This window comes from Anser cygnoides, chromosome Z, assembly GCF_040182565.1.
Source record: "Anser cygnoides isolate HZ-2024a breed goose chromosome Z, Taihu_goose_T2T_genome, whole genome shotgun sequence".
Classification (NCBI taxonomy): Eukaryota; Metazoa; Chordata; class Aves; order Anseriformes; family Anatidae; genus Anser; species Anser cygnoides.
In genome coordinates this window covers 50,212,106-50,235,178 of record NC_089912.1, presented here as the reverse complement: position 1 = coordinate 50,235,178, position 23,073 = coordinate 50,212,106, and the positions used below count along the sequence as shown (strand labels likewise).

The 23,073-nt window shown below is 39.8% G+C and overlaps 1 protein-coding gene across 6 annotated transcripts in view; it reads left to right on the top strand.

The window, feature by feature from the left end:
* The window catches only part of ADAMTSL1 (ADAMTS like 1), a 481,138-nt gene that overhangs the window by 324,833 nt on the left and 133,232 nt on the right, over positions 1-23,073 (top strand). For all 6 annotated transcript variants that reach the window (XM_066987715.1, XM_066987719.1, XM_066987716.1 and 3 more), the window contains one exon: positions 17,769-17,895. In XM_066987715.1, the coding sequence (XP_066843816.1) occupies positions 17,769-17,895 (127 nt within the window). The remainder of the gene's footprint in view (positions 1-17,768; positions 17,896-23,073) is intronic.

Here is a 23,073-nt window from a genome sequence, read left to right as displayed (position 1 = left end):
TTTATAAAACATTTAATCACGCCCATTCAATTAGTCTGTGCAAGAATCATGAGTTAGTATAAATGACATTAAGATCAGTGTATGCTTACACAGATATTGTGTCAGCTCTGTGAACTCACCACAGGGCTGTTCAGCAGCATGTGAAATTTGGGTCTGCCCATGGCCTATTGGGTGCTCATAAGCTGTTCCTGAAGTTATTAATGGTGGAAAAGAAGAGGTAGTTGAATTGCCTTCTGTGTGCCTCAGCACTCCTTCCTGATTAAAAGTGCTATTTTTCACTCCCGTTGGCAATTTGTTCACAAGATGCAACATTTGGAAATTACAAGATCCTTCTCTCATGCTTCTCTCTTAATTTTTCATGTTTTTTGTAGCTTTAGAATTACCAGTAGCTTAGTGGTATATTTATGAGTCTTTGTTTAATGATTAGTTATTTAGCTGAAGTCTTTGTTTTATGTGCTAGCCTCCTCCTAGTTAAACTTAAATTCTGAAGAAACTTCTGACCATGTTCAGAACAAGAAAGCCACCTTCCAATATAGAGATTCAATAAGTTGCATTGTTAAATCTTTGATTCCCTGAAGAGTATGTTTGGAGAATCATGAAAAGATATTTACTTTATTTACAGAGGTGGGGTACAGGAGAGGTTAGGTAGTTGCTGATTCAGTGCTATACATGCTTCATTGGATAGGGTAGTACAGATGACCCTAAGAGTTCAGGAGTCATGCAAGTTGTCTGTGTCTTATCTGCTACCAAATTACCGAAACATGAATGTATTTATCTGCTGTGAAGAGATTGGCTACATTTCACCTTTGTTCTTTGTGTAAAATACCTAAGAAATTAATGGAAATTAATCTCTAAGGATTTTTTTCCTCTTTCTGGAGTTTATGTTGAAACCCATAGGTGACAGAGTTTGAGCAACACTGTTTTTCAAATGAAAAATTCTTCTCTTATTGCCTTTTATTTCTTCTTAATTGTCTTGTTCCTCCTAACCACTTTAAATAGTTTTCTGTATGGATCTCTGTGTTATGTTAGTCACTTTTTCTTTCTGCTATTTTAAGGAAACACAGATGTAATACTTGGGTCTCATTTTGAGGTTGCCTCACGATGCAGTATACCCCATTGTTATAATGCTGCTAGCTTGAAGCACCATGTTGAAGTCAATTGAATGCCTTTTAGGATGAATAGGGCTTTAATATTCCACATTATAAACATAATGTTTAGTCTTGCTCAAAATGAAACATCATTAATCTTTTCTGGTTTTGCTTCCTCCCTTCCTTCCTCCCTTCCTTCCTTCCTTCCTTCCTTCCTGCCTGCCTGCCGTCTCTCCCCCCCTTCTTCCCTCCATCCTCACCTGCTTACTCTCTTCTTTTCCTTCTTTATCAGCAATTGTTGTCACATGCTGACAGTACTGCTGACAATACTTTCAATGAGCTGTTGGAAATTCACCTGAAGAAATTTTCTGTCATATTTCATTGATTTCATTATATTGGGTTCTGATCAAGAGCCAGCCTTATATGGTGCACACTAAAATCATACTGTAATTTGTTAAATGCATGGACTTCTTTTCCATTTCTGTGATTGACAGTTCATCTGTTCTGTTCTCTGGCACCACATTTTTTTATCCTTTCTCATCTGACAACTTTGCTTGATTGTGGGCTGTGCCCTTTCCTGCCATGTCCCTGTGACTGCCTGCCATATTTCTTGCTGTGTGTTTTCCCTTGATTATTCACTCAAGCAGCTATCTGAGTGTTGTTAGTGCAGCTTTCTCTATTTCCTCACACTTTCATACTTTGGGCTCTAGACAAACCCTAATCAGGATGCAGCACTGGATTGCGAGGAGCATGGTCATGCATGCTCTGAAAGAAAGGCCTGTAACCCAGTCAGCAGTAACCATAAAAATTCTGGGACTTTTACTAATGAAATCAAAATCTCTTTCCTGTTATCCAGTTTCTTCTAACATTTCCCGTCTATAAACTAAACTCTTTGGATTCCTCTCTCTGATTCTGCTGAAAGGGAAGTATTCCAGTTTTGTTTTTGTGTTTCTCTATTTTCCTGATCATTTTCACTTGTTCTTCCTGTTATCATAGTCTTCATACTTGGTTCTCTTTCAATTTAATTTTTGTCTTCTGCTTGTCTGAATTCCACAAATACTCCTTTTGTTAACTCTGGCAAGGAAGAGCAAGAAAATCAGTCTTTGCTTTCTCAGGTGATCAAGGGTTATCCAGGGCTTCTGTTGTCTCCAGTACTAATGGCAGAATCTGCATGTGGCTGTGTGCCACCAGATCAGGATGATTATTTTATTTATTAAATGTTTTGCCAGGCAGCTAGGTGTTACACAGTGTTTCCAAAAAACAGCTCCCATCAGTATTGTAGCCAAAACTGCACCTGATGTAGATGAATACTTCCCTGAAGCCACATTCATAGGTCAGGTGCTTGCAGTCTGGACAGTCTCTTACATTTACACATGTGGCATGGTACTTCTGCTCTGCACTCCTCCTTCCCAGCCCAAGGAGCCCAACTTCACAGGGACTGGAAAAGTGATAATACAGCAGTTTCCCAGTCCATACAGAATCCCTGCGTCCCCTCCTTTCTCACAGGCACTTATCTTTTCACTTAATTTTCTCTCTCTTTTTTTTTTTTTTTTCTCTCCCTGTAATATGAGCCACAGTGAAGTGTGCCATCTGAGGTCTTGCTTTTAACATTTTAGCCACAGGACAAGACAATAGCATTCCTTTGCCATGAAAAATCATTATAGCCCTCAGAAAGCTTACGGCATTCTAATATTAAAATGTTAAACTTTGAAAATTTCCATATTCAAAACATTCCCTTTTATCTAACTCCTACAGGGGTGTGACTAAGTAAGCTCTCCCACCAAAGGCAGAACTTGTAGCCAATGTCTCTGAAAGATAGTGTAAATTTGCTTGCAAAAACTTTTTGAAAAGAATGATGCTACAATTAATAGCAACGTTTAGTAGTATGGTGCCTATTAAAAATCCATAAAAATTGATATGATGTTTGCCTGGATTTTGTTAAAAGCTGTCTGGTTTCATACACATGCAAGTGTATAAGAGCTATTGACTCCTTTAAAATTCTCTAAGGAATCAAGATAAAGGGGCCAGCTTTTGCCTTCATTTATTTCAGCATAAACCTGGAATAATTTCACAGCAGTCATAGATTATTCTGCTATTGAAAAATCAACTCTGATACTAATTGTATGTTTATTATTATTGCTGCCATTACAGTTGTTGTTATTAAAGACTGTTAAATTATTTTCTGTTTATACTGGAATGGCAGAATGAAGCATATTATAGCTCTAATAGCAGGATTAGACCCAAAAATACAACAGCTGGTCACTCCTAAGGAGGCCTTCAGGGAAGTTTGCTATTATGAAAAGAATGGGGTTGGAAAAAGCACATTTGTTTCTTCTTTCAGAACTATCCATCTTTTTCCACGTGGTGGTTTTACCCATCTCGGCAGCTGAACTCCCCTGTAACCACTCTCTCACTCCCCGTCCTCAAAGAAAAAACGGGAGAGAATACTACAGAAAGGGCTCAAGGGTTGAGATAAGGACGGGAAGATCGCTCACCAATTATCATCATGGGCAAAACAGACTCAGCATACGGAGATTAATGTAATTTATTGCCTATTACTAACAGATTAGAGCAGTGAAAAACTAAAAGCAAACTAAAAACACCTTTGCCCTTTATACGCCCTTCTACCTCCTCCCCCCAAGCAGCGCAGGGGGACGGGGAACGGGGGCTGCGGTCAGTCCCTGTCGCTTCATCTCCGCCGCTCCCTCACGGTCCCTCCCTGCCCCTGCTCCCCGCGGGGTCCCTCCCACGGGATGCCGTCCTGCCCGAACTGAGCCTGCGGGGGCTGCCCACAGGCAGCAGCTCTTCAAGCACTGCTCCCACACGGCTCCGTACCACGGGGTCCATCCCCCAGGAGCAAACTGCTCCAGCACGGGTCCCCCACGGGTGGGCGGCAGCTCCCCCCAGACCCCTGCTCCTGCGTGGGCTCTGGCCAATGGCGGGTCCCTTTGGAGCCGTCTGGAGCTGGCTCTGATCTGACACGGGGCAGCTGCTGGACTCTGCTGCAGCCCCGCTACTAACAGGCCCTTGCAATGTAAACCCGATATACTCCATTACGTTCTTTTTGTTTTGGAGGTTGTTAGTTAAAGAGAGCTGTATCTCATAAATTCTTATCTTAATGTCTGATATTTATGGTAGTGTTCGTATGTTTTATTTACAGATCAATCACCAAATAGTACTAGAGGTAGTTTATAATCTTTTCTGACTGACTGACTTATTGATTGATTGATTTATAAGACTTTTTCCTGCTGAGCTGCATAGTGAATTCAAGTCATCTGACAGCAAGATTACTTCCCTCTTATTTACCTTTCACAAACTGATAAGTACCTGTAGTAAAAGTGGTCAGTCTATGGACCCCATGATGCTATGGACACAGGCTGAAAAACACTGACTTAAAAATAAATGATTAAATAAAAACATTAGGAAAGATTATTTAATAAAATGCCATGGCTTGAAATAACAAAAATCATTGCTTGTTTTTGAAGTCAGTATTGCAATGGAATTGATGGAATTGCAACCAACAAAACTGATTTGTACATCCAGAGCTATAGTTCATTTCAAGCTGAGTGCACTGAAATAAGAATATTTTTCCAGAAGTGTATTATGTATAGTTTTTTTCATCTACTTCTTAAGAAAAAAAAGAAAAAAAAAGGTTTTTTTTCTTTTCAAATATTAGTACTATAATATACTATAATAAATACTAATAATATACTATAATAAAGTACTAATGCTTACTATTTTGACATTACTCGTCATTACAAATCTATGATAAAAGAATTTGATAGTGAGTGATAGATCAAATAAATTGATAGGGGAAAATATTTCTAATATAAGTGAGAAATTATCTTGTGGATGTTCATATGCAGCTTTGTCCAGTAGGGCTTGGATATGTATAATAGATGAATGAATAACATATAAATACAAAAAAAAAAAAAAAAGAATATCTGTCATTGTAGAATCATGGAATCATTTTGGTTGGAAAAGAACTTAAAGATCATCAAGTCCAACCATCCGCCTAACACTACAAGTCCACTGCTAAACCATGTCGCTAAGCTCCACATTCATGCATCTCTTAAATATCTCCACTTCACTGGGGAGACCATTCCAATGCCTAACCAACCTTTCCATCAAGAAATTCTTCCTGATATCAGATCTTAACCTCCCCTGACACAACTTGAGGCTGTTGCCTCATCTCTTAATACTTGTCACCTGAGAAAATTGACTGACACCCTCCTCGCTGCAAGTGGCTTTTGGGTAGCTGTAGAGAATGATGAAGTCATCAGCCTCCTTTTCCTCCAGACTGAACAGCCCCAGTTCCCTTCGCTGCTCCTCATAATACGTCTTTTTAGTCCCTTCACCAGTTTTGTTGATCTTCGAGCATGTTCAAGCAACTCAATGTCCTTCATGTAGTGGGGGGCCCAAAACTGAACACAATAGTCACCAGTACTGGGTACAGAGAGACCATCACTTTCCTAGTCCAGCTTGCTGCACTGTTTCTGACGAAGGCCACGATGCTGTTGGCCTTCTTGGCCACCTGGGCACACTGCTGGCTCATGTTCAGCCAGCTGTTGACCAGCAACCCCCAGGTCTTTTTCTGCTGGGCAGCTTTCCAGCCACTCTTCTTCAAGGCTATACAGCTGCATGGGGCTGTTGTGAGCCCAGCGCAGGACCTGCCATTTAACCTTGCTGAATGTCATGTGAATGGACTTGGCCCATCCGTCCAGCCTGTCCAGATCCTTCTGCAGTCTTCCTACCCTCAAGGAGATCAACACTCCTGCCCATCTTGGTGTCATCTGCAACTTACTGAGGGTGCATTCGATCCCCTCATCAAGATCATTGATTAAAATGTTAAACAAATCTGTCCACAATACTGAGCCCTGGAGATCACAAGTTGTGACTGCCCACCAACCAGATTTAACTCCATTCACAGCAACCTTTTGGACCTATCCATTCAGACATGTTTTTGCCCAGTGAACTGTACGTCTGTCCAAACCAAGAGCAGCCACTTTCTCCTGGAGAAGGCTGTGGTAAACAGTATTGACTGCTTTTCTAAAGTCCAGGTAAAAACCATCCATAGCTTTTCCCTTCTTCACTAAGCAGGTGATCTTGTCATGGAGGGATGTCAGGTTAGTCAGGCAGGACCCACCTTTTATAAACCCCTGTTGACTGTGTCTGATTGCCTGGTTGTCCTGTATGTGCTATGTGGTGGCACTCAAGATGATCTGCTCTGTGACCTTCCCTGGCACCCAAGTCATACTGATGGGCCTGTAGTTCCCTGTAGTTCCCCTCCTTCTTGATGGGCGTTGCATTCGCCAACCTCCAGTCAACTGGGATCTCTCCAGTCAGCCAGGACTCTGCTAAATTGTTGAAAATGGCTTGTCAAACACTTCTGCCAGCTCCTTCAGCACCCTTGAGTGGATCCTATCCAGCCACATATATTTGTGGGTGTCCTAGATTGCTAATCATTTTCCCCTGGATCATAGTGGCTTTATTGTTCCGCTTGCCTCTGTCTTCCTGCTCAGTGGGCTGGGTACCCTGAGAAGAATTAGTCTTACTAATATAGACTGAGGCAAAGAAGGCATTAAGTAAGTCAGCCTTCTTCTCATCCCTTGCCATTCTGTTGCCCTCCTGCATCCAAGGATGGAGATTCTCTTTAGTCCTCCTTTTCTTTTATGTAGTTATAAAAAGATTTTTTATTGCCTTTTATTGTAGTGGCTAAGTTAAGCTCTAGCTGGGCTTTGGCCCTTCTCATTTCCTTCCTGTATAACCTCACAACATCTTTATAGTCCTCCTGAATTGCCTGCCCCTTCTTCATAGACTCTTTTTTTTTTTCCTCTTCTCAAGTTCCAGAAGAAGCTCTCTGGTCTTCTTCCCTGCTAGCATATCTTTCAGAACATAGGGACAGCCTGCTCAAGTACCTTTGAGGTTTCATTCTTGAAAAATGTCTAGTCTTCCCAGATCCTTTTGCCCTTTAGAACTATTTCCTAAAGGACCTGTCAACTAAATCCGTAAATAGGCCAAAATCAGCCCTACAAAAATGCAAAACAGTAGTTTTACTACTATATATGCAATAATATGAAAGTTACACACTTGATCTTTTCCCTCATCCTCTTTTGCAGGTCTTTCTGCAGTGATGTTTTGTTAAATATTTTTTCCCACTGTATATTTACCACATTATGTTCTTTATATATACATACTTGTATTCCTATGTATATACATATATGTGTATGTTTATGGTTCTAAATTTTTACATCAGAGACAGCAGCTGCAGGTGCTTAATATCAGAACAGCGACATATGTGTTCTGCTTTAAGTAATAACTGTGCTATATTGCCTGTCAATCTTCAGACTAACTTGTGATTTAGGGATGTACAGTTTCTCTTTCTCCCTTCCCAAATACAGAGTGTTGTTTTATGGACTCTTCTGTTTCTGGCTCAACCTACAATATACAGCTAATCAGGATGAGGGTATCACTTAACACGGTGGCATGTTTGGTGCATGGATGTTGTACTCACTGGCACAATAAACCTGCTTACTATTAAAACATGGATTTTAAAAAACATGTATTAGGTGGGCACTTCAGCAGGCTTTTGAAGGCTCATGGATGTCTTCCTTTGGGACACACCTGGGGCACAGCTGCAGAAATTGGCCCCTGAGCCCCAGGCTGCTCCTAGTTAGTCCTTAGCTTGGGATCCAATTGTTTTGCATGCTCTCTTCAAGCATTTCAAGTCAGCTCTGGATTTGAGAAAGGAGAAGGCCAGGATTCTCTCCTGCCCTGATTGAAGCCCTGGAAAAAAAATAGCCTGCATTTCTTCCATGCTACAAAACTCATTGCTCTAATTTTAATCACTATTCTCATCCGTGCTTGCTACCATTAACACAGGGGATCAGATTCTTCCTTTGACAAGATCCCATTTTCCTGCACTTTAATTTGGCATATTATCTAACTCTCAAAAACTCTCAGAGGGAGAAATTTCCAAAAAGTGGTTTTTACCTGTTTTGCTGTTTAAGATTCATAGAAGAGTACTGAAAATACCCATCATTTGCCCATTTGATGGCAGAGTAGAGAAATGATGGCGTTTGTGCCATTAATTCTCTGCAAATGGGCATCATTTGTGTTTGTATCAGAGTGTATTCATTTTTAGAGGGAATTCAGTCCCCCAGGACGCCTTCCACTAATGATCTTTTTCTTCTGCCAAGACCATGACAGAAGTCAGGTTAAAACAAAAGAAAGCATTGGGGGAAAAAGTGTAGGTAATTAAATGTTGCTGGGATTTCAGTCTTCTGTCTTTCAGTTATTTCTGGCTCCTTTTCGTAGCTTTTTTTTTCTTTTTTTTTTTCTCTTCTAAGCTACAAAAACTCCAGAAGAAAAATACAAAAGGTGTAAAGATAACTGTTTTATTTAGGCAAAAAGGTGGCTATTTTCCCCCAGACAAGCAGAAGGCATTACAACTGGATCAATTCTGAGTTGTTTTTTAGCTTAGCAAAGCCTTTTGGCCTGATGCTTAAAATGACTTTGCAGTTTCTGGGGTCTGCACAAAACTCCTGAACATAAGTACTCAAAAGCGATCCATCTTTTGGGGGACTGTATTGAAACCTAGATGCCTTCTGGGGAACCAGCGTTTCAAAAAGTACTGAATTCTTGATTTCTGACAGTCAGGTACTTTTGAGCTGTGTCAGGCTGAACAGCTTGAACTGCTGCTTGAGCCTTTCGTCTAATACTCTCCATCTTCATCTATCCCAAGTTACATGTATAGCAAACCTGAATTTTGTTTTGTTGTTGATAAGTATCATTGTTCTGAGATGAAAGAAGTAGCTTTGACATGACATTGTTCCACCACACTGAAATGAGTGGGATGGAGAACCTAATGACTCAGAAGTGTAATTGTCAAATGCTTAAATTGCTATTACCGTGCCAGGTAACAACATTTTTGTGGCAGAGAGTGGCAAGGAAATGGAGATATGTTTATTGTGTGAAAGAATCTGCATTTGCATTATTACAACTTCACTCCCCAGCCCTGAGCTATCAGTTTTCCACTTTATGATCCAACAGAGATTGGCACCACTGCAGAGGCTTTTTGTTCTAGTCTTTCAGCAGAAACAATACCTGCTGTTACTCCCAAGAAGACAAACTGTCTACTGTGCGTAGTGTCTTTGACCAGCAGCATACAGGGCACCTCCATTTGCCAAGGCAAAGCACATTGTAATTCACGGGCTTACCAAAAAATAAATAAAAAAATAAAATAAAAATAAAAAAAATAAAAAGATCAATTTGGAGGCTCATTACAGATACCAGGAAGTTGTCTGTGTGCATGTAGTTCCTTAGCCTATCTAAGGCCTGAGGTGTGTAGAGTAGCCCAGGAGGTTTAGTGCTGTGTGAAGACAGCAATATGTCCATGCTGGCTGGGCAGCTTTGAATGTTCCCACCAACACTAATATATGGGTCTCACTAAAGGCCAAGGGAAGTCTTCCAGTTGTCATGAAGATCCAGGACAGGGTGGGGCTGCAGACCCCTTAGGTCCTCTGTCATCCCAACGTCTTCTCATAGAGCCTGCACGTACTCCTCTTACTCACTGAGGAGCTGGCTAGAATACCATATAGACTAGAAGTTTCAGCAGTGGCTTGGGAACCTGTGGTCTCTCTTAAGTATTTGAACTCTGGGTGAAGTTTGTCCTTTGATAACACAGATGACATGACTGCCTGAAGCACCAGAAAGCCCGTGCTGGCACTCTGTTAGTAGCAAGGCACTGCAGCTGGATCCCCATTTATCCAGCCCGACAGAGAACAGGCTTCTGCCAACAAAAGAAGTCTGTTTGAGAGTAGGAAGCTTGTACATCCAACAGAAGAGAGGTCTGAGTGTCAGTATCAAGCATGCCACAAAGTCATGCCAGAGCTGACAAAGGATCACAGTCAAATGTAAAGTGTCACAAGAGCCGATTAAATGCTTTTACAGTTTAGTGCTTCATCGTCTGGGAGAAGAGAGTGGGTCCAGAGGGCAGACTTCGTAGAATTTGCTTTTGATTTCTCAAGCACATTGTTCTGAGGATACTTACAGAGAAGTGCCTTGGTGAGTTTTGATTTATAATGGCCTGTGCAATCACTTTCTGCTGTAGTATTCTTACCCTCTTTCACCAAACCTGGCAAATCTTTCCCTTGGAAATGCTAAATAAGCGAGATGATAATCCAGATGATATGTGGGAATCTTTTAGAGAAAATCTAGTATTTCAGTAATAAGCTGCTATAGAGCACTGCCTTGAAAAAATTGTTGTTGTTGTTGTTGTTTTCATTCTCCTCCATCAATGAAAGCACAGGTATGCAGGAATATAGCAGAAGCTCATTCTTACTTTGGCAGAAGATTGGCATATGAACCCACATCTAGCAAAACCAAGGGAAAGTATGAATGAGATGGATAAGGGAAGATGAGTGCTTACAAAAGCATCTTTTCTTCCGCAGCAGGTTTTCTCTTGTCATCTGTCTATAAACTCTTTGAACTTAATTCTGTTTAAATATTGCTCTTTATGGAATGATAGAGTCTGGATTTCTGTATCATCAGAGAATGAACTAGATGTGGCTTCGTTTCCAGATATCTGGGCTTTCTTATGTTGGCCCAAACAGTAAATTGGTTGTGTGTATGACTGAACCTGCAAAATTCAACCTTTTTATGTAGGAAGATTACTTCTAATGAAATTTGCCTATAAGGATAGGAGTTGCCTTTTTCCCACATCCAAGACTTTAATGTATCTATAAATCCTCATTTAGAAGTTGCAGCTTTTAAATGAATTTAATTACTTCTTTTTAAATCAAGGGTGGTTTCAGAATGAGGTTATGTTTATTCTTTTCCCTGAGGGAAACCTGAGTAATAGGCACTTATCTTGAGTTTCTTCTGCTGCTAGATGTTTGCTGTTTGCTTCTAGAGCTATGGCTGAACCATTGACTCCCTAAGTACTGTGTCCAACATGCTGGCGAGGCTCCATGAGGGTCATTGTCTGGGTTCAAAAATAGTAATAGCTGAGAATCGTGACTGCCCTGAAATGCTGGGCTGATGGGGTAGATACCAGACAGGATCTGCAAATCAGTTACACTGAATTACTGAGCTGGCCAGCCACATCCTTATTGTGCTGGATGGTGGATCTCAGTCACTAAAGTGGTTATTTTTAACGATTTGGCTACTGATCAGTGACAAAAGCTTGTTTACACTGCCTGAACAGCTATAAGTTGCTCTTGGCTCACGTGCCAAACAAGCCCGTTGGCTGCACATGTCACTGGGCCTAGCACATGCCACTTCTACCAGCACAATTAAGAATTGCCTTGCCATTGTCGAAAATCATCTTACAGTCGCTGTTTGTGGTGTGGTTCCACCTAAATTCTGTGGCGTAAGAGGATCCAGCCTGGTGCTTGGTGCTGCACAAGAGCGTGCCTGTCGCAGGATGGTGTCATGTCTGGAGGCAGGCTGTGCTAGGTAAATGCTGAGGCTGGAAAATGTCAGCACGAAACATAAGGTGAACTGAAAGGCAGACACCACTGCAACAGGGGCTGCATGTTCCTATATCACAGACACCAGTCTGGTTCCAGCTTGCCATACAGCCTGAAGCTTGTTCTATCCACAATAATTTAAAGAGTACAACAGCTCTTCACCCTGATTGTAAAATGGTATTTTGGACTCAGTTGAAACAGTGGCTCGGATCCAAAACTTTCTTCAGCTGAGCAGTGACAATCTACATAAGTCCCAGATTGAGCCCCACATTAGTATCCATGTGAAGGGCAACTTTGTTTTTCTCAGAATCTCAGAAATACTTGTGTTTGAACTGCAGACATGCCCTTTGAAAAACAGAGAGATTTATTTATAATTGGCTAGATTTGCAAGCTCGCTTTATTACATTATTTCCTGCCCAGGGTTTCTTAATACTGAATAGAAATGATTATGAAAACTTCTTACTTCAGGGCATTTCCAGGCTAGCAGGGCTGAAGCAGAACCTGTCATTGCTGGTCCAGTTTTATTTCTGGAAAAATCTGCTAAACTGAGCCAGAGTTCAAGTCCACAAGGGGAACACATACACGAATAACATTCATGCACGCACTCAGTGAATTTGTTCCAACCCCCGTTGTTGGACTTGCAACCTAATGCCTTTAACTTATGCATAAGCAGTTGTTCTGTTAACTTGATAACCTTTTTTTTTTTTTCTTGCAGTGTCTTGTAAAAATTTCTTTATTTATATATCTCAGAGTCAGGAATATCCCTATCATTCTGTTTTGCCAACTCACTGGCTATCAGTGGAGTAAAACTGGGAGTGGGGGAGAATCAAACTCAGCATGAAGTGTGGGACTTCAGCCTAAAATGTAATATGGAATCTTTACCTCTGAGCAGAACTGTGGTATCTTAAGCCAGAAAACAATACAGGCTCTGCCAGCGAGGGATTAGCTGTTATTATTCTGGCTTTTTGTTGCTAGCTTTTTATGCTAAACCCATAAAGATAATAAAAAGTCAGCCCACTTTAGAGTATACATTGTCATAGGATGAGATGCTAAAGAACTGGGCAGGGAGGTGATACTCACCTGTGACTTCCTCACTCTAGTACTGCATAGCTGATATCTTCCATATACTGTGAAAAGCCTGTGACTTCCAGAGCTCTGTATAATCTGCCTGTGCTGCTTTATGGGCATTTAACCACAACAGCAACATGCTTCATAGGAATGCCTTTAGAAATATGTAAAAACTTCATCCAAAGTGTACTGAATTTACAGGTGCATTTTCTTTATTTTAATGGGGTTTGGATTAGGCTATCAGGGAACTGAATGGAGCTGCTTCTGACATTTTGTGTGGTAACAATCTGCTGTTCAAGCCTCTGACCACACTTCAGCAACTTGAAACTCTGAAGATTTCGGTGTGGAAAGTCTGTGCTTCATTACCCTTCTTTAAGTGGAGGAAACTTAATGTGTAATAGAAATGAAACGAAATGAAACGAAAACTGCTTACTTCAGAACATTTCTAGGCACAATGTGTTGCAGTAATCCATTTTCATTCCTGGTGGGGGCTTCCTTCCCAACACTTTATGGATTGAAAAAGACTTACCTCCCTAAACCCCCCAGGATATATTAAGATTAAGACTAGAATGCATTGGAAAAGGAAGTTTCCATCCCACAGAAACTTCAGAATTTCAACATTGGTTCCAATTTCAAACTAAGATGAGGAGTTGAAATTTCAAAGCTTTTCAAAGTGAAATATTCCCCAGACCTTTGATTCACAAATGTCAGTATTTTGCTTCAAACTATGTCCACCAAACCTTTGCTCTGAGCTGTGGATTGGAGGCACAATATCCCTATTCATTCCCTTGCCTAACCTAGGCAAGCAGTATCTTCCATGGTGTTTATTTTCATGATGAATCTTTAACCACCACTGGTCAGGTCAGTATGTCCGTATGTCAGTGGTCATCTAAAAAAACAGGCTTTTCTAGTTCTGCAGCCTAAGTTGACCTACTTTTCCTGAAAGGTGTGTCTCCCGTAGTGTGTTGTATCTTCAGCATAGTCCATTGCAACTGCAGTTCCAAAACCTATTCTCTTCATTTTGTTCCTGTTCTGACTAGATATTGCAAGAAACACCTCTGCCTTCCTTGCTAACTCTCTGCAGACCTTGGGGGTGGTGGTGATATGTTTTTACCTGTACCTTCATCCTTTTCTCTGCTGCCTTGTTGGAGAGTGACAGCAATGTTATGGACATTACATATTCTCACCCCAGCTCAACCAAACTTAAGTTTCTCCTGCTTGTTGAGACAAAAGTTATTATTCCTCTCAGGAACTGTGTATTTTTTCAGGAGCACTTTAATATTTCCTTGTCTGACCCTTTATTTTCATAAGTGTCCAACCTGTATACTGTTTTCATGTAAGAGATAATAAAAAGTAATACAAGAGATTAGGAACAATGTTTTTTTTGATTTTAAAGCATTGAGGACTCCATTGCAAAGACTATCTGGCTTTTTACTGACTGTAATTATCTGCAAAAGATGGAAGAAGGATTTACCTCAGTAGGAAAGGGGAAAAAAACAAACAAACAAAAAAAAACAGTGAACAGTGAAGTGAACTTGGAAACAATATCTCATTCAGGCATCAGTTAAATTAATCATAGAAGAACCTTTCCCTAACCCCCAGCCTGACCCTCCCCTGTCCCAGCTCCATGCCGTTCCCTCGGGTCCTGTCGCTGTCCCCAGAGAGCAGAGCTCAGCGCCTGCCCCTCCGCTCCCCTCGTGAGGGAGCTGCAGGCCGCCATGAGGCCTCCCCTCGGCCTGCTCTGCTCTGGGCTGAGCAAACCAAGGGACCCCAGATGGACAGTCCCTTCCCTCTATCAGCAAGCGGCACCGTGCTTGATGCATCCCCGGAGCATTTATTTTGGAATGTATTTTGCATCACCCTATCCCCAGCTCACTATCCCTCAGCCACTCCTCATACATCTTGCCCTCTAGGCCCTTCACCATCTTTCTTGCCCTCTAGGCCCTACACCATCTTTGTTGCCCTCCTTTGGACACCCTTTAATAGTTTTATGTCCTTCTCATACTGTGGTGCCCAGAACTGCACACAGTACTCAAGGTGAGGCTGCACCAGCGCAGAGCAGAGCAGGACAATCCCTTCCCCCGACCAGATAGCAATGCCTTGCCTGATGCACCCCAGGGTACAGCTGCCAATTTTGACTGCCAGAACGCTCTTCTGGCTCACATTCAACTTGCCATCAACCAAAGCCCCCAGATCCCTCTCTGCAGGGCGTCTCTCCACCCTTTCATCACCCAGTCTGTACATACAGCCAGGGTTGCCTTGTCCCAGGTGCAGAATTCAGCACTTGCGGTTGTTATACTTCATGTGGTTGGTGGCTACCCAGCACTCTAATTTGTCAACATCTCACTGCAGAGTGATATTTGACCACTTCCACAGTTTTAGTGTTTTTTTTAATTAAAAAATAATTATTATTTTGTTGTTTCAAATCTCCTCTAATCACTCATAATATACATAATATACATATTCCAACAGCTCTGAATATCTATTAGGACAGATAAGCTAATATAGGTAACCAAAAAGCCAACTGGGAAACTTGGGGAGAAACAGTAAATTTGTTTCATTTCATCAAAGTTTCTGAAAGTATACAGTTATCTGAGAGACTTTACCAAGTACAGGAAGATGTACACGTTCTGTGCATGCTATTTAAATTTTGGTGTTCACTTGAGGTCTCCTTTTTGTTTCATGTTTCCATTTGAAATACAGCATTTTCAGTAAAATAATTATTTTTGTGCCATACAATGGCAATGGATGTCTGTCTCAAAAAGAACAATGAACCTCAATATGACTTCCTTTTACACCTGGGATTTTCCTGGTGGTTTCCTCTACAAGTTGTGACTTAGCCCCAGATTGCTCAATTTATAAATTGACTTTAATCAGAATGCAGCCCATGGCAACTTGTGAGTTGATGATTCACAAAGTTAAAAAGGCTTTAAAGTAGTAAAGGCTGTTTTTGAAATTGGTTGCCTCATCTCTGAGTTTCAAGTCCAGCCCTTTTCACATCCAGGCAGTTCGCTTGTTTTTTTCAAAATAGGTGGAAACGTGTAGATTTGGATACCATTCTAGACTGTATCATTGAATTAATATAAAATATGTTATGGACAGGCATGGAAGGGAATTCTGGCCTTTCCAATGATGTATGCATTCTTCAGCAGGACACTTCTCACCCTGGCGGTTAGTGATCTGTAGTGGTGCACTTGAAGGAAAGTTTTCTGAGTTGTAGGCATTGTGTCAGACAGTTTTCAGATCATGCAAATGATTATTTTTTCCACTTCTTGTTTTTACAGAGACATTCATGAAAGTGAAGTAAATCACTTTGTATTTATAAAAGGTGGTTCACTCCTTGTGAGGATATTCTTATTCAGAAGAAAGTAATAAATCTTACATGGTATCACTGATAGAATATATCTGTAATTGGAAGCTTTGTATGGAGTAGTCACAGTCAAGATAATCTTAATTTTGGTTCAGCTGTCTAAGCATTATTTGCCAGGGTGGTTTTAATGTCATAAAATGTCTCTTGCAGTCTTGGTGTGACCAGTTTCTTAAAGAAATGTATCATTATTGCTTGACTATTACTCCATTAGCCTTCGTTAGTTCCCATGAAGACATTATAGTGTAATGCAGAAGCATGGGAGACTGACCCAGTTCTGACCTAGTAGAAGTGGGTAAAATCAAAGAAATTTGGCGGTAGTTTTCATCAACCCTTAATCTAAACTTGTAATGTTTGAAATTAAATTAATTATGATATCAGTATGACAGTTAACCAAGGAAAATGTTATTCTTTCACTAGTAAAATAATGATGTTAGAAATGGGAACTGAACAGCTGAAAGCAAATACCAAGCCTTAATCAAGGCCTACATTTTCACAGCAGAAAACACAGGAAATGTCAACATCACAAGTACAGCTAGCACTAGCAGGGATCTGCAATTGTGCACACACAAATAAGACATGTTAGTCTGAATGTTTAAGTGGGCAAGTTACATATGCAGCTTTTATGAGCCTGGAGGATAAGTGTCCTACTTGCTCTTAACAGTTTATAAGTCAACTCTCTGATTTTAACTGAAGCTCACAGATGGAGGAAATTTTAAAGCTGAACTTAACACTTTATTTAAAATTCCCTCTGTTTATATATACTCTTTGTTTGGCTGAGTCTTAGCACAAACTCCTTAGAAGCAGAATTTATACACAATTATTTTTTCATTGCTACCTTTACATGCCAGAATGCTAGAAGGCCTTTCATTTTCTAATATATGTAAAGATAATTATAATACTGTATGGACTTGCTTAATTTCTTGAATTTCAAGTATTTGTGTATAAAATTCATAACATGGATCCAGAATTCGAAGTTCAAACAAAAGACCTATATTAGCACCATGCTAAATAAATTTATATTCCATTTATTTAATTTTAAGTCTACTTAATTATACATTTGTATTTGATTCTCCTGGGAACTATATGTTGTTTATGAATTGAGAAGCCTAGCTTACCTATTTAAGTTTTAAAATTTTGAACAAAACAATTTACACGTAAGTGTAAAGCCAGTTTCTAAGCAGGTAATTACACTTCTGAATCTAAGTTGGTTTTTTTTAACAGTTTCTTCTTCCTTTATCAGATCTTTAAGTCTGAACGCAGTTTTTGACTGTGTGGAGTAGGATTATTGTCAAACATAATTAAAACCACATGTTTTTTCCAAATGTATAGCAGGTAAAATTTCCCTGAGATCTCAGCCATTTTACTATTATTTATCTGTGCTGCTCTGTGCTACTCTTTTCTTTTATCTATGTCTGCTGTCTAAGCATCTGTCTTCCTACCTATTTCAGGTATTTTTCGTTTTGAAATTCTTAAGAAGTACAATTTCTGATAGGATCCTGACCATGATGTGTTGACAGTGCCCTAAAAAAACAACCTCCAACAATACTCTTTTCTTTCTCTGGACTGCAAAAGCTATTTGACTACTAAACTGCTCACTATCTCATGTCTGAAACTCCCATCCAGATTTGCTCAATCTCTTTCATTGCTAATGTACTTTATGGCCCTCTAGAGATGCTGAGAGAGAAATTGGCAGTAATTAGTTGCAGAGATGGATCAAGCAGTCAGGCAGTAGGTGTTCACATTGAACTGCACATCTTTCTCTCTTGCCAGATTGTTGGCTGTGACCGCCAGCTGGGAAGCGCTGTCAAGGAAGATAACTGTGGGGTCTGCAATGGCGATGGGTCCACCTGCCGTCTGGTTCGAGGCCAGTATAAGTCCCAGCTCTCAGCAAATAAACGTAAGCTGTCCCTTCTACTAAAGTGCCATCTTTCTCCTTAGTGAAATGTATATTTCTTGCCAAGTATATTTCACCCCACTCTTTCTCAGGCAGTTGAGTGATCATCATCATACTAGATGTCCCCATTATTTCTTCCCTCTTGGGTTAAATGACATTTATTCAGACTATAGCTCTGGCTGTGGGAATGGACAAAGGATTGTGGAGAGGTGTCACTAGTGTATTCCCCATCTTACCTCACTAGCTGTTTGGGAAAAGCCGGGGAAGAAGAGCTGGCTTTATCCACGTTGTTCTGGCAGTATTAGCTGACTGCATAGGACCCAGTCCATGCTGTAGTGAAAACATTGTCTTATCCTGCCCCCAAGCAGAAAGGAGTCCTGAGTGGGGATGGTGGTTCCATCCTGACACAATGCTCTGTACCAAAACCTATACCAGAAGCACAGCTTCTTGCATGCTAGCAGTCAAATTGTGCCTCCATGAATGGGTACGGACGGACATGGACCTTCCCAAACAGTCTTAGCCAGCTTTGACTGAAAGTGGTGAAGTAGCATGAGTGTGTTCCATTGACGGGGTTATTTTATCTGGACCCCCAGGTAGGCTTATCAGCCTGGTTACACCACCACAGAGGGAATTATAGCTGCTTTGGTATGAGAGGTGAGGCATGTCTGGTCACTTTGAAGGAAGGGTAGAAAGGTTGGCATACCCTATACCTAGGTAGATACACCTAAAATAACCATGTTAGCCTGTAAGCCTGCCCCCATCTGTAATCAGTGGCATTAGAGTTTACTCAGACCTGCTCTTACTATTTTTGCAGATTTCTTTCATTACCATGAAAATGTATATGACCTGAAAGTTTAAAGTAACAGCATAATATCTACTGAAGAGTGCATGTACAGTTGTGGGTTCTTATACAGACAGCATTCAGCTTGTGTAAGGGATGGTGAGAGGAGCTTTTTACAAATTGTTCTGCTGAGCTACAGAGGACAATACATAGAAGAGTAATTAGTACGAGAAATAGGACAGATGGATGAAAGGGAGGGAAAGAGGGAGGGAGAGAAGAAGGAGGGAAAGAAGGAAGGCAGGAAGGAGGGAAAGAAGGAAGGCAGGAAGGAGGGCAAGCAGGAAGGCAAAAAGGCAGAAAAAAGGAAGGAAGGAAGGAAGGAAGGAAGGAAGGAAGGAAGGAAGGAAGGAAGGAAGGAAGGAAGGAAGGAAGGAAGGAAGGAAAGAGAGAGAGAAAGAAAGAAAGAAAGAAAGAAAGAAAGAAAGAAAGAAAGAAAGAAAGAAAGAAAGAAAGAAAGAAAGAAAGAAAGAAAGAAAGAAAAGGAAAGAAAGAAAGAAAGAAGGAAAGAAAGAAAGGAAAAAAGAAAAAGAAAGACAGAAAGGAAGGAAGGAAGAAAGGAAGAAAGAAAGAAAGGAAGAAAGAAAGAAAGAAGAAAAAAGAAAGAAAGAAAGAAAGAGAAAGAAAGAAAGAAAGAAAGAAAGGAAGGAAGAAAGGAAGGAAGAAAGGAAGGAAGAAAGGAAGAAAGAAAGGAAGAAAGAAAGGAAGAAAGAAAGGAAGGAAGAAAGAAAGAAGAAAGGAATAAAGAAAGGAATAAAGAAAGGAATAAAGAAAGGAAGAAAGGAAGAAAGGAAGAAAGGAAGAAAGGAAGGAAGGAAGGAAGGAAGGAAGGAAGGAAGGATGGAAGGAAGGAAGAAAGAAAGGAAGAAAGAAGAAAAAGAAAGGAAGAAAGGAAGAAAGAAGAAGAAAGAAAGAAAGAAAGAAAGAAAGAAAGAAAGAAAGAAAGAAAGAAAGAAAGAAAGAAAGAGAAAGAAAGAAAGAAAGAAAGAAAGAAAGAAAGAAAGAAAGAAAGAAAGAAAGAAAGAAAGAAAGAAAAGTTTAAAGAAAGAAAAAGTATTCTTTCCTGAAAATGAATAATCCTCTTAAGAGTTTCTTTTCTGAGGCAGAATTGAATTTGGTGGGCAAAGGAAATAATTCACAGAGATTTAGGAATGGAATTTCACTCGCTGTAACTGTTTCTCCAATGTGCATGAACAGATTTAGAAAGCTCCAAGCTGCTTGAGACTTTATAGTATTTGCAAATTTTTTTGGCACAAGTCTTTTTCTGCAGGAATAATTCATTATTTTTCAGTTACTTTGTGGTAAAACGGTGTTCCTCTCTTTTCTACTGAGAATAAAGGCACTAATATGTTATGCACAATACTAAGATGCTAGTAAAATACAGTCCCTAGTCCCAGTGGTTTGCTATTAAAGAATGTTATATATATAGAAGAGCAGATGGCAGAGAGTGTAGTCATAGAAGGAGACAAATGTAAAAAAAAGTTAGAGAATGGATTGCTCAGACTCATTGACTTGCAAAAATCACTGTACAGAACTGAAGTAGATAATCAGACTGTGTACGCAGTCTACATTAGCCATGTGGCATTATTCTTTCCCGTTCTGTAAAGATACATGTTGTTATGCAAAACAGTATGAATTTTGAATAAAATAAAAAACAAATAAATAGCAAAAATAAATGTTCCTTTAAATTGGCTTTTCACAGATTTAAGGGCACACTTGCTTCAGATCCCCATCACATGTGAGTTAGTATGAATTCTTTGTGAGATAGTCCTCAAAAAATGTTATGTGCATTCTATGAAAATTTGGGGCATTTAAGTTCTGTGAGCTATTTAAAATCTGACCTATGCATATTTTCTGTGTTTATTCTACTCAATACTATTTAAATATCTGTCACTTTGGCATTTAGTCTGTGTTCTAGCATCTTGCTTATTTGTTACTGAGAGTGCATCCACATAAACATTGCTGGGATCAGGACCTCATCTATTTCCTGAAATAACCGAATTACATTTGGCTTGCCAGTAGCTTAATTCCAAGTCATTTCTATGAAATGATGCTTGTTTCTTAAGAATGATATAAAATTTTTTCTTGGTATGAACAAGTCACTAAAATGCTGTGAAAGCCAGACTGCTTTGTAACAAAAGAAAAATCAGAAGGGACAGATGCAGCCATGACCAGATATCAGCCAAGATGTTCTGTGGGATCACCTTAGATTTTTATTTGCCTAACAGACTATGGCATTCATTTTCAAGGACTGTACTAGGGAAATTGGACAGTGACCCTTATAGCAGCTCTGTCCCAATAGTTTCTGAAGTTGTTATATCTCAAAACCACCCCAGACACTGTCTTGAGCTCATCATCCTGAATTGATATTCCCTTGGTGTTCACATCCAGTTCCATTTTCCATGTTGTTTATACCATGCAAAGGCATAGGAGGATAGTACAAGAAAGAAATTCATAGAGCTTTTAAACATTTAGCATTTGCTATGAGAACAGCTTCCTCGGTATTTATAGAGATAGTATATGTCTCCCAGTGGTCTCGGAAACAGAAGCATAGCAGGGTAAGAGCCGATATGACCTTGAATTCTCTCCTATATTTCTGTGAAATGAGAAGCACCTGTGTCAGTGCTCTTATTTCTGTTCATATTTTTTTTCCAAATGTTACAAAAGACAGATCATCCTAGCAATATCCTTTGTTTGTAGTCCTAAGCTTGAGTGGTTCATTCTTTCTAAGTTTGTGTAAAGTGAAAACTCTCTTTTTTATATGTCCTTTTGGAAAGAGTTTATGTGTCTTCCTATGGAGATGAATTACGGAGCTGTATCTAAGCAGGCATCTTCGTATTTACCAAGTAGTTAGAAAGTTGCTCCCTTTAAGTGGGGGATGAATTCTGCTGATCACTTTGTGCAGAGTTAGTATTTCTCTAAAACAGGAATTGACATCTACGGGTGAAGTAGATTACTTTAAAAGTGAATTATAAAAGTTGCTGTACTGAGGCAGGGTAGATATTTATCAGATTGCTGTAGCCATGGTTGCCAAAAATAGATGCAGTTCTGGCTTTCAGTTAAATATCAGTAGTCACGAGAGAATAAAAATAAGTATATTTTTCACCATGGGAATTGATACCTAGACCATTTGGACAAAATCCAAATTCAAGATCCAAAACAAGAAGAAAGTGGTCTCTCAGGGGAACCTGATGCATGTACCTGACATACAAACTTTGTTTAGATCCTTTCATCTTTTTCACAGCTCAAGGACACTGTCTTTTCTCAGTTATCTGGGACTTCCCCTTGCCTTCCTATGCATCTTCTCTGGATGAAACCAGCTGTCTGTTAACCTAGTTTGTAAGTTTTCTTCAGTGTTCTACATGGCTGCTCCACGATCTGCCTCTCTGCTTATTGTTTGATGGAGCTGTGACTAAATATTCCCATGCTTACTTTCACATGTATCTTCACCAGAAATGACTCCTTCTTATCGCCGTTAACCTCAGGAAATTATCCCTCACTGAGGGATACTGTGAAAACAGGAAGCACTGTGATAAACAGAAATCCCATTGAGTGTTGTTATTCACGTAAAGTGTGATAAGATTTCAAAATGAGAGCAACAACAAGATCAGATAAAATATAGTTCTTGCAACATGATGGGGGAGAAGAGACATGCAAATAATATAAGATATATAAGCTTGCGTAATCTTTAAAGTGTTTGATTGTAGTGTGACAGTTCAGTGAGTTGTTAACTCTCTAGCACAGGGCTTATAGCTGTGAAGCAGTCAAATATAATAAAGACCTGGGACTGTTTTTAACTGAGACATGTAAAAAGACCATTAACACATTTTTTTGAAAAAATAGAGTCATTGTTTTCCCAGACTCATTCCAATAAATGTGATACATACAACAAGATGTTGTCATATTCATGGATTGTCCCCCAGTTACTTGTCCTATTTGTTATCATCTTGAATATTAGTACCAGGGTGGTAACAATAAAATCAACATTAGAATATAACTGTTGTATAAATTTTTTAAGACCTGAGTATTTGTCTTCTCAAACAGAAAATTTGAAATCTGTGTAGAAATGAAAGATGTCTATCTTTGTTAATGAATGTGTTATCAGAGATGTACATGAGCAGAATGTGTATTGAACAGAGTTTAACCCCAGTGTTTCAGAAGTGTTGGGTGACAATGACACTTCTGGATAGCTTGATAAATAAATAAATAAATCAGATTTCGAAAATGAAGACAAGGTTCAGAAGGTGTAGGGACACGAACACAGGGATTACCTCTGTTCAACTTGTGTAACACTCAGCAGTTTATCAAACTGCCTGCATATGTCACTTCACTTTGGGGATTTT